General features: G+C 44.4%; 1 protein-coding gene and 1 long non-coding RNA gene across 2 annotated transcripts in view; both read right to left on the reverse strand.

Moving 5' to 3' along the window:
• LOC142103953 (uncharacterized) overlaps positions 1–12870 on the reverse strand; it is a 396555-nt gene that overhangs the window by 325156 nt on the left and 58529 nt on the right. The window lies entirely within an intron of this gene.
• Positions 1–12870, reverse strand: part of PDHX (pyruvate dehydrogenase complex component X) — a 61942-nt gene that overhangs the window by 12912 nt on the left and 36160 nt on the right. The window contains exons 6-7 of the mRNA XM_075188339.1: positions 3400–3580; positions 1645–1792 (exon numbers count right to left, since the gene is read on the reverse strand). Coding sequence (XP_075044440.1) covers positions 1645–1792; positions 3400–3580 — 329 coding nt within the window. The remainder of the gene's footprint in view (positions 1–1644; positions 1793–3399; positions 3581–12870) is intronic.

Raw genomic sequence — 12870 nt, forward strand, 5'->3', positions numbered from 1 at the left:
AGAGTTCTAATGGGGCTATTCACTAACATCTATTTTGCATAGGGATGTTCTGCAGCTCGTAAAAAATGAAATCGCTAATTAAAACTCCCTTGGAGAACAGCGACATTTAACTGTGGCAATTTCACTTGAACTTTAATTGCATGATCATTAGGTTAGTGTTACTGTAACCAAAACAATTATGCAAACTCATAGGATGTATGGTCTTTACGGAGAATCCGTGTCTTCTTCTAGTGCTGGCAGAGGTGCATTCCAAGGGGTTACGGATTGGGAACTTCATACAATTCCCACAGTTCCATGTCTAATTATACCGCCGCGTACCAGCAAAACTCTGACCCAGAACTCCGGCTTACAACAATGTACAATGACCAATAGTCTTCTGTCTCAGCAAATAGATGGTTCACGAGCAGTTAAACCATCCATTAACAGAGAGGACGGTCGCTGAGTGGAATACACAGGATTATAAAAACCACTAAAAAAAAAAAAAAAAGACTAACCTATTTTTCCTAATCTGATGGTTCTTTACTGAATAATCTAAAAATGTGTGTTCAAATCTGCATTTGATTAACCCGTTCTGCATACAGCCCAATTACTAAAGAAGAATCAAGTTGAAAGTCATTGCTTTCTAAACTACGGCGTGATTCCAATATTTACTTCATAAAATAAATGCATGGAAATATTTATCTTTTCTGCAAAAATCAATAATAAATAATAACAATAAATAAATAAATAATAATAATAATATGTAGAGGGGGATATACAAATCATTAATTGGTTCTGGATGTTAGCATTGTGAAAACCAGCTCTGCACATTCTATCCAGAACTCGGATTGGACAGCTGCCATGCCAGCCAATCAGATTTCTGGATCCACTTATACTGATCTCGGGGTGTCTTCTGCCAAAGTTCTACAAGATGGTCAAACACTGGAGAACTGACCGTCATAGACCGAGGCGAGTACATCGGGAACGGCATGGACCTGAACAAGGAACACTGCGTTTATGCTGGTTGGCGGAGCGTGGTTGTCTTATAAAAGGAAAACACTTTAATCGGAATTCTGCGTTTTCCACCTCCATATTATTTTAATGTATAGTTTTGTACATGCCCTCAACTTTGACTAAACTCACTACTTTATCGGTCGGGGAGTTTCAGCCATCTCTTTATATTGGTGTCCTTGGTTATGACACAGAGCTGCTCTGTAGACATGATTGTATTTGGATTGTATCCAATGTAGAGAGCACAAGAGAGCTTTGTCATAACCCAATACAAACAAAAATATCAGTTCTGTCTGACAGCATGATACGTAGCTGAACAGCAGAGGAGGAAGCCGAAAAAGATTAGGCTGTGTGTTTATTAAGACATTTCGGGCATGTACAAGACATACATTTAAGTTTAACCAGAGGAGCCAGGTATAAGCAGCCATGAATGTCAGTGTACATGGTTTTAACTGTATTTAAGTGTTTAGTGCAAACCGCTCACAAGAACGGGGAACTTTGATGTTGGATCGGGACAAAATGTGGCACAAATACCTCATTTTATCGGGCTAAATATGCATATTTAAACTGAAGATGATATCAATTTAGCTCATTTTAGAATCATAGGGTTCGGTGTCAATTCCCCAGCCCCCAGGGCCATTCCTGCTCACTGACCTTTGGCCAACTCCTTCCTAAGTTTGAGAACCGCCCCAAGGTCGCAGTCCGTGGTGGCGTAGGCGTGAGGGATGGTGGATTTAGATTCCGTCAACCTCTTGGCGATGACCTTTCGAATGTTGCTGGTTGGTATTTCCGAAAACGTCCCCTGAAAGTAGATTTGTGGGCATTAAGTTTAAAGTATTCACGAGCAGGCATATATCATCTGTGGCCGACGTCACGCGGCTCAGTGGCCTCTAGCAGAGACGCAGTAACAGGAGCTGTAGTTGCTGGTGGTGTAAGGAGCGATGCCTAGAATATTATCAGTCAAATGTGCTCATTATGACTCAATGTCGGCTTCTCTCATTTAGATCGAACAGACAAACGGCAAACACGAAAACGAAGAGAGATGCTCGAGAGATATAGGATACGAGTCTTAAGTGTTAAAGTTATGATATTCAAACAAAGACTGTGGTGAGCGCCTCTCAGTGGTGACATATGGATATCACGGTCCTTTAAAACACACACGCCAGTTTTTAAATGGACAGTGATAGAAAAACCTGTAGCCAATTAGATCATTGGGATGCAGTGTGGTGAGCTTGTCGCAGCAGTTATGTCTATATATGTGACTAAGAGTGGAATGGGAGCAAGCATGAAATCACAGACTGAGGTTTATATAGTGGAAGGAGCAGGGTCCTCCCCCAGCACAGAGTATATCAGGAGATAAGTGATGTGTTAGTGAGGACAGGGCTGCATGTGACAGGAGCAGTGACATGATGTGAGGAGGAGAATGGAGGCAGCAGGAAGCCACAGACTGAGAGTTATATAGTGGAAGGAGCAGGGTCCCCAGCAGTACAGAGTATATCAGGAGATGAGTGATGTGTTAGTGAGGACAGGGCTGCATGTGACAGGGGCAGTGACATGATGTGAGGAGGGGAATGGAGGCAGCAGGAAGCCACAGACTGAGAGTTATATAGTGGAAGGAGCAGGGTCTCCCAACAGCAGAGTAGTGACGTGCCAGTAAATCTTGTTGTGACAATACAAATACGGCGGAGAGAAAGGGAGAATACCAGGATTCTAGTGCTCCCTTGGTTTTTGCTGAGTGAACTCAACCAAGCCGGTCCCCCTAATGAGGGACAAGGGAACAGGAGCCCCAAGTAACTTAACGTGATTAGGAGGAATACATGCAGAGACAGATTAATATAAAAGCAACAAATGTTTATTCAGATAGCAAGCTGTGCACTGAACTAATAAAATATACACCTGGGGGTATATTTACTAAACTGCGGGTTTGAAAAAGTGGAGATGTTGTCTATAGCAACCAATCAATACACACAAAACATACACACATGTGGCTATACTCGGTGACCCATCTAGGTCATGCCTACTGCATACAGGTATATTACTGACTTGGCAAGGGTCAAGCCCAGGTGCCTCCCACTTTTTGCAGGCCCACACTGGTAAGTAACACCTTGACTGGACACTGCTCGTGTCCCCACATGCTCATAGGATTGGCTCGTCCCACTAATTGCTATACACTAAATAGGACTTTCCTCCTCCCTTCTAGCTTAGGGTTCTTATACCACTTTGAAATTCCCATACTATGGCCCTCTGGGGGTAACATGGCCCTTTACCTCCCCCAAGTCACCAGAATTTCGCGCATCATTCACACTAACTGCTGAGGCTGTACAAACGAGGAATAATTAGAACACACACGGATTTGTGTACACGCACACACACACCTAGTGAGTACAATAAAGGTTTATAAGTCCTTACCGCAGCAAGGGGCTTCCCAGGAATAGACATTGGGGGTTCAGATGGCCGCTGGAAGCCTGACGGAGGAGCCACCGGCTGCTGTGAAACTACCGTTGTTATTTTTTTGGGCTGCGCGGTGACAGCTGTCTGTACCACCTTCTCCCCCGTTTCCTTCTTCTGTGCCACGAAGCGGAGGGCATCCCTAAAGATACAGGACTCAGGTTAATACTAGCACATACATGTACCTACACATGACTCTCAGTTGCCGCACATTAACACAAGATGTAAGTGCTGTGTGGTCGTGGTAGATGGTTTCTGTTCCTAAACCAGAGTCATAACAGGTTAATAACGGACGATCGTTAAGACGTAGATTTATCAGCTGAACAGTTTCTTAACGCCCACAGGGAACATTATGTGCAAACTCTGGTTATGTAACTGGGACCGTACAAGTCTGACAATATATATAGTAAAGCAGTGACATGGTTAATTTATGAGGTCAGATGCTCTAACTCTAGGGATAGGCAACCCGATACACTTCAGGGGCCACATCGGAGGCAGTCTAACTTTCAAAAAGGGCCAGACGTAACCCTCAACCTCAGTAATAAGTCTTTTGGCGAAGATAAAGAACAGTTGTGGCAGAGCTGCACTTGGTCCTCTGGCCGGGGGGCTGGAATGTAGCTTTGAAAGACTGGGACAATTGTGCATCCGGGGTGGCGATCCGGAAGGGGGGGGGGGTGGATGGGCCATAAATCACGGGTCAGGAGACCTTAGTACAGATATAACGTAATTATGTTGCCACCCACACACCTTTGACCACTTTCTCTTAAGCATCGCTATATTCTTTGCCCGGAAGAAGATTTTTACAACCAACTCAGCCATTCGGCTGGTGCGGCTGCTGCCGTACCCATTCGGCACTCACCGAGCCCTGGGTGAACCTTCGGTGGATCCAAGGGGCTAAAGGGACCCCCGTAGCTTTGCGGCAAAGGGGGTCTGAACCTTGCCTACTAAGGGACCTTTTGGTTCCGGGGGTCGCAGACTAGGGCCCTTTCTCTCTTGATGAGCCATGTTCTGCATCCCTTGTGCATGTTTTTTGGGTCTTTACCAATTTTTTTTGTGCAAAAAGGTACGAGAATACGGATCTCAGGCATTCAATAAAAATAAATAAATAAAAATCTAACTTAAAATAAACAATACATGTAATCAAAGATGGAGACCTCTATCTGTAATAACATATCAGCAGGTGTGTTACGTTATAGAACACACTACAACAAACACATCTGACAATAAAGCAGCAAGAGCTGGGGGCGCAGGTGAAGGCTCAGGAGGGCTGCAGTGAAGGCTCAGGGGGGGGCCGCAGGTGAAGGCTCAGGGGGCTGCAGTGAAGGCTCAGGGGGGCTGCAGTGAAGGCTCAGGGGGGGGCGCAGGTGAAGGCTCAGGGGGGGCGCAGGTGAAGGCTCAAGGGGGGGGGTCACAGGTGAAGGCTCAAGGGGGGGGGTCACAGGTGAAGGCTCAAGGGGGGGATCGCAGGTGAAGGCTCAAGGGGGGGATCGCAGGTGAAGGCTCAAGGGGGGGGGGGGGTCGCAGGTGAAGGCTCAAGGGGGGGGGTCGCAGGTGAAGGCTCAAGGGGGGGGGGGGGGGTCGCAGGTGAAGGCTCAAGGGGGGGGGCCGCAGGTGAAGGCTCAAGGGGGGGGCCGCAGGTGAAGGCTCAAGGGGGGGGGCCGCAGGTGAAGGCTCAAGGGGGGGGGCCGCAGGTGAAGGCTCAAGGGGGAGGGGGGGTCGCAGGTGAAGGCTCGGGAGGGCAGCAGGTGAAGGCTCGGGAGGGCAGCAGGTGAAGGCTCAGGGGGCTGCTAACAGAACAGCGATTGGTTCTCCCACAACCTCTCCCTTGCTGGTTAATTCCGCAGGACAGGAAACATTAATTACGTTACTGTATATTATGCAGGGATGGGCTTATAACCTTTCTGGTCATGAAACAGAGTTTGTTAGATTTTACTACTAATCACAACCTTAACAGGCAAATAAATAAATCGATAATTAAACTAGTATTCTAAACAGAAACTGCATGTACTTACAAGTAACAAGTACCCCCTCACCAAACAACAAAATAAGATGCTTAGCGATACTGGTTCAAGCATGAACCATTCTGTCTGTACAGCCCCCATTATAACAATGTATTAAAGTAGCACAAGATTCAGAACATCTCTGTTCTTTTCGATTTGCAGTTCCTCCCAGTAAACAGTCAGCCTGGTCTCAGCATGATGGTTTCAGCGCTATAACTCAGAAGGTAACTAATGTTCCTTTCTGTTTACAACACAGTGATGTTTCCCAACCTGTCGCTCAAAAAGAATCAAAATAATGTAATGAAATCTCACTACATTAGCAGTGTAAAAAATAGATTTAAAATTTTAAGTTATTTATTAAGCATTTACAGACATTTCGTTAAAGGAATAATTCCACCCAGAAGGAAAAAGTAGCGTTGGTTGAAAATTGAAGCGTTAAAATGAAAAAAAAACAAAGCATTGGGCTGTTCCCCAAATCTGCTGAGCCCCCCAAAGGCTGTAAAAAGTTTGTTGTCACTCTCCTCTCTATGCCAGTTGTCAATGCCCCTCCCACGTAGGATTACCACTCATTTAAAACTGTATTTTTTAGTTTGGGGTTATGCTAATCTTTAATTATTATACTTTTACACACGATGGCCTACTTGATAGAAATGTACAGGCATGGAGGCATACAGGATACATGTGTACAAATTGTGCTCCAATTATTTAAGAGACACTTTTTGTGGATAGGTTACAATAACCGCTTACTTCTAAAGAGCCATTATTAAACGATATTATCTAACATACGCCTGCGCCCAGTGTTATTAAGGGATCTGTTTATCCATTTCAACACGTAGTGACTGTTGTATTTTATTACATTGTTATAATAAATGTTATTTAGGTCATATTACGTACCTATTTGTACTTTGCTTAGATAGAATTTAGAAGTCTGGGGAAAAAAAAAAGTCATAGAAAATGCGTTGGGAAATTGAAAAAAAACACAAATGTACAGTAACAATACAATGTACCCAAATAAGAGTCTGCCCCTGTTAAGCTGGCAGGAGCCCTGGAAACAATGGGTTTGGTCAGACCGGACTTAACTAAAATATTTGTAGTGTTATTTCTGGTCTAAGCAGCTACAACATAACAAATTCAGTAAGTGAAGACCGTACTTTTAATATATTTCACGGAGACAAAACAAATATGGAAATGACATGAATATGAATTAGGCTGGGTACACACTACAGGTTTTTCGGCTAATTAACCGGCCAATCGCGTGACAAACGACCGTTAGGTCAGATATCGCTTCAGGGTGTACGCTCCAACGATGACCAATCGCTGTTCCAAAGGACATGAATCGGCAGCTGAACGGGACTTACACTCGTTGGTAAAATCGTTGACTATATCGCATCGGGAGATATTTTCTGTAGTTTGTGCTCAGCCTTAGTGCTTTACTTCTATGTCAGAAGCTCTGTGCAATGAGCGGGGTCAACAGCTGTGGAAGGAATCCCTCAGAAGATATTTTCAGTCCCCTGATACACAGAACGACGGCGGATATCACAGTTTATAGCACCTGAACATCTCCCTCTCCTGATGGTGCACACCTCCGTTCTGTGTGGTATATACTGGGGACAAAGTCATTTCTATGATAAAATAAGTGTTCAGCTTGTTGATTTTACTGACATATAAGGATAAGAATGCAAGCTCTTCAGTACACTCATATTCTAAAGTGCTCTGTGGCACCATATAACCTTATAGATACATCACACTTTCCAACATCCGGGAGACTCCCGCGATTCTTTGTAAATCGCGGCATTCAGCGCGACCCCTTGCTGTAAAATGACGCGTTTGCATCATTACGTCACGGGGGCGTGTCCAAAATGACACGATTTTCAGGTCTCCGCCCCCCGCACGCCTACCTCCCCCTGTCAATTCCCGGACGCCAACTACAAGAAGTTGGCAAGTATGAGATACATAAAACCGGAAAGGAGGAAAACTACAAACAGCTGTAACAGACATTGCTGCTAACTTGGTAATTACATAATAGGCACCAGCAGGACCTTCCAACAGTTTAAAATGCACCTTAACACAACGTAGGCGGCCATTTTGTGGGCGGATCCAATATTTCTGAGAATGCAGCCCATCAATTCACTAGGAAACAGTGGTTCAAGAATATTGGTCACAAAGTGCCTTGTAGAAGTGCACCTTAAACCCATACTTCCCAACTTCTCCCAGGATGTCCAGGAGACTCACTGAAAAGTGTATAATCTCCCGGCGTCTAGCAATCTCTGACTGAAGTTAGGCAGTCGCAAGGAAGCGGTGGGCGGGGCCAAAGAGGAAACGCTCGGGAGAGCAGTTATAACTGCTACAATGGAGAGTGGAGGACATTTTCTTGTAGCACACCTCTGGTTTATTTACCTGAAGGAGGTGGACATGGGAGGGCTGGCAAATTGTACCCTGGGGGGCAAGATTCGACTCGGCAGCCTATTAGGAATATTTGAAAGGAAAAAAAATGCAGGGGGCCCAGTGACCCAGCCCAAGTTAGCTCACTATGGGGCCAGCCAGAGGCACAGATGCCCCTCTGCCCCCAGCCCAGTCTTCCCCTGGAGGTGGACTACAAGAAAATGGCCACTGCCCTCCAGCTTCAGGATTAGGCATGGATTGTGACTTGTGAAGAGAGGTGTAGGAGAAACAGAAGGGAGGAGTGAGAGGGTCTGGGGGTTAGAGAAAGTGGGGGAAAAGGTGGTGAGAAGGGCTGGGGTATGAGAGGAGCCTGCGTCTGATGGGAGAGACTGCAGTTGTGTCAAAAATGTGTATTTAATCCATTCCAACGTTTCAGTACATTACTTTCCTCAGGGACATCATACAGTGTCTAAAAACCTTAAGTCACCTGGAATCTATATCTCGTACTATACATACAAGTGAAGTACCGAGGAAGGCAACAGGGTAATGTACACGTTATTTATATGCGGAAGCTTTGCATGGAATTCTCAGGTATCTGTACGTTCTATCACACACATCATGTCTTTAGTTTAATTTTTCCCTCGTCTGGGATCCCCCTCACCCTCTTTCTATCTAGCCATTCTCCACTTTCCTGTCATGTTAATTTGCAGCATTATTTACAGAACAGCCCTTGGACATGAAACAGTAAAGCAACAATTCATTTGTCAGAGAGGTAATGAAAAGATCAGCGTCACCTCTCCGGAGTTCTCAGACCGCCATCTGCTGGTGCAAGGGAGAAGTGCAGTGTAGAATCACCCAGATTAAGTCCAATACAAAATTTAAAAAAAAAGCAAAAATGACTACCACTGAGGATAATAGGAATATATCTTGTTTATTTATTTTTAGATGTAGTTTTTCAGCTACAATACTCCCCTTACCTATAGAACCTGGTTTTATTGATGCGGCCTTTGCAGACTGCTAGATATGCACTAAAACATGCATTAGATCAGTGCTGATGGTTTCCAAGAACCTTATGCATTCATTGACCATAATGTTGCCCATAACCTGGTCCTAAACATGTTCTTGGTTTAAAGCAGGATGTTTCTATAGAGCTCCACATGTCGAAAACTATCCTGCACTGATGAGCTCTGAATACTTTGCTGCTATGTAAATGGAATTTGGAATGTTCGGAAAGTCAATGATTGAAACAGTCATGTGACTGCTACATGCACCGAATCCCTCCAGTTTAAAGGACAGCTCCGATTTTCTTTTTGCAGCAGCAGCTACCTGCGTTCTATCGTCCGTGTCATGACATGTTAGCAGAGGTAGCAAATTAAGGGGTCTATTTATCAACAGAGTGCGGTAATAACCAACATGCATTGCTGCAAATTGCAGCGATCAATAGTGAAACACTGCTGTCATTTACCATGGTGGACAGCTCTGGGAGCCCAGAAGAAGACCCCCATCCTCCACAAAGCCTAGGCCCAACGCTGCCAGAGGGAGTACAACACAGATAGCACTTTCACAGGAGGGGGATCCAGCAAATCCGGAGAGGCTTCAGGTGGATTCTATTAGAGAAGACCACAATTGCCATCCTGAGATGGCGTTCCTTCGCTGGGACAGCAGTAAGCTCTGGTAATTGGTTTAAGGCTGGAAAAATCTCTGATTTTTTAAATAGCAAAGTGTGTCTTTTTGGGCTTTCATCGCTTGTTAAATAGACCCCTTATTCTAGATTACTAGGCCATACCAGTCAATGGTGAAGACATTGTCAGACTACAAAATAGTCCTTTGACCCTGGTCAGGGCTGTTGCATGGGAGCCTACACCGGTCACTACGGGGGTATCTGTTACCCACCACGGAATAAAATAACAATCCTCAATATAAATCCTATTTCTAAGCATGAAGCACAGATAAGACTACGTCGGCACACTCAGGGTTAACGCTACCGGCACAGTCGCCTGATTTCCAAGTGTCACTTTAATGAGATCACATGAACAGCTCCCCCGTGGGCAGGTGCTGGGGTCCAGTGTGTATCTCGTCCCCTCACCCACCAAAGCCTCCGGGTCGTATTAATTAAAGAAGAGCAGAGCACACAGTGGTCAAAAAGCTGCATTTTGCAGAAACTTGCTGTATAGAAGCAAAATATTAAAAATGACTATTGGTGCTTTCCTTAGCAAACAACTACAAAATAGAGTAAAACGAAAAATAAAGAGGTTGGAGAGGACGGCCAGGTACTGAATAGATTGTATTATTAGATGGCGAGTGTTACTTTAAATAATAGACTCATCTCCTTAGGATATTCAGCCTAATTAATGACGTCACTGAGGCACGAGGCATGAGGCATAATGCTGCCAACAGGGAAGTTAGTGTACATTAAGCACCATCAGCGTGTGATATACATTGTTGAATGAGTAGATAAAGAAATAGACCGGCCTTTATTCTATATTCGGTGCCCACATTACATTACATGTCTTCATATGTTGTGTCCAATGTATTATTTAAAAAGGCGATAAAATATGTATGTGGGTTCTCCTGGCAGTTTGGTCTTAAACAAATCAATATACTCTGCACGGATAACGTAAATAAATAGACCGCACAATCTTATAAATAGGACGGGAAATATGTATTTCACAGTTCCTAAAAATACATTTCCACGCTCATTAGGAATTCATCTGGAAGTAAGGTTAGCCCCCCCCCCCCCCCTGAGGCTCTCGTTTTAGAAAGCTTTTTATTCTGCTCCAACCTCGCACCCATCTGCGAAGCAAATGCTGCACGATTTCTCCAAGGTCTGTGCGTTCATTAACCCTTCAGCTGACAAAGGAGGAGAGCTGACGGCTCCCAGACGATGGGTCCTCTTGCGGTCCGGGAGCGAGAGGGTTAATATGATGCTTATGCAGAATAAAAAGTGACAGCTACAGGAATACTAAAAGGTGATGACTAACACCCGTTGTGTTATACGTGCTAAAAATAAGAACCTATTTAGCAAGATCAAACAAGCTCATATTTCTCCGACAAGGGGAAAACACACAAAAAATGGAATGGAAATATATGAAGAACTTAAAGCGGCCACAAGACCTTGATTTCCAATTAAATTGTTGGCATGTTTCTATGGTAACGAGTGGAGAACGCATTAGTTGTATTGCGCTAAGCCTGGAGGTAGAGGGAGGGGCTTAAGAACCTGGAGGTAGAGGCAACGAGAATTAATGGTACCCGACCTGGAAATGTCCAGGAGGAAGGGGACCTCTTAATTGACATGGAGTCTATGTCACTGGCTTCGTCAGACCAGATCTAGCTGCCTGGAGCTCGCGTTGAGTTGTTTAATACACAAATCTATAGGAAAGTCATCACATTACTTTAACTTACACTCAATACTCAAGTATTAGTAGCCAGAAAGAGCATCAATCTTAACCAGAACAAACCACAGTCAGGATCACGGATGACACAGGCAAATTTCCAAGAGCAGTTCAAGATTTTCTAACGTTTAGCAGCAGCGTGGATCAAGCAACGGATCTGATCTCTGCTGGTGGGAAGGGGATTTAGTAACCGGAACGGTAATTCGGATAAACAGTAGGATGAGCAGCATACATATGATTTGTCTGATGGTCCTTCAGAGATTATTACTGTCTATATAGGGTCACTATATTACGCAGATCTGTATAGAAAATATTCATCATTCACATCAGTTCCTGCCCCATTGGAGCTTACAGTCAAAATTCCCTAATATAGACAGACAAACTAGGGTCAATTTCTTAGCAGCCAGTTAACCTACCAGTATGTTTTTGGAGTGTGGGAGGAAACCAGAGCACTCGGAGGAAACCCATGCAAACACGGGGAGAACATACAAACTCCACACAGATAAGGCCATGGCCAGGAATTGAGCTCATGACCCCAGTGCTGTAAGAAGTGCTAACCACTGAGCCAGCATGCTATATGGTCTGGATTTTTCTCTTTTACATTACCACCCCTACCATAAACATAAAGACCATACATACTCCCACCACAGACATCTCACCAATGTACAAATACAAATAAAGTAATGTGTCTTTACCATTCAGAATGCATTTAAACGCTATATTGGGGCAGCACGGTGGCTCAGTGGTTAGCACTTCTACCTCACAGCACAGTTCGATCCCGATCATGGCCTTATCTGTGTGGAGTTTGTATGTTCTCCCCGTGTTTGCGTGGGTTTCCTCCGGGTGCTCCGGTTTCCTCCCACACTCCAAAAACATACTAGTAGGTTAATTGGTTGCTATCAAATTGACCCTAGTCTGTCTGTGTGTGTGTGTTAGGGAATTTAGCCTGTAAGCTCCAATGGGGCAGGGACTGATGTGAATGAGTTCTCTGTACAGCGCTACGGAATTAGTGGCACTATATAAATAAATGGTGGGGATGATGATGATATAAACACAGCCCTCGCACTCTAACCAGACCAGTTTAAGGATAATCTAATTGTTAGCTCACTCAGACTAAACCAAAACAGAGATTTGCTCACCTGACTTCATAAGACTTTATAACCAACTAGTCAGTCTCGCACTTGCCCAACCAAACCAACAAAAAAGAAACTGCGCTAAGTTCTTTAACGGTGGCTGCACTACAAATCTCAGTATGCTTTGCAAAGAATTAGCAGAGTATTTCACAGTCAGAGACCAGACCACAATTTCATCGAGAAATTCTGGAATCCTTTGAAAATTACTGTTCAACAACGGTCCCCATCCAACCTGATGGAGCAAGAGCAATGTGGCAATACAATAGAATGGGGCAAATAGCTGAAATGCATTCCGATACCAGGGGGTAAATGTATCAAGCTGAGAGTTTTCCGGCGGGTTTGAAAAACCCAATCAGATTCTAGTTATCATTTATTTAGTACATTCTACAAAATGATAGCTAGAATCTGATTGGTTGCTATAGGCAACATCTCCACTTTTCAAACCCGCCGGAAAACTCTCAGCTTGATACATTTACCCCCAGGCCCCCAAGTCTCAAGAAAAGCACCATAGGGTCCAAATTAAGA

The sequence above is a fragment of the Mixophyes fleayi genome, chromosome 10 (genome assembly GCF_038048845.1).
Source record: "Mixophyes fleayi isolate aMixFle1 chromosome 10, aMixFle1.hap1, whole genome shotgun sequence".
In the NCBI taxonomy this organism is placed as follows: domain Eukaryota; kingdom Metazoa; phylum Chordata; class Amphibia; order Anura; family Limnodynastidae; genus Mixophyes; species Mixophyes fleayi.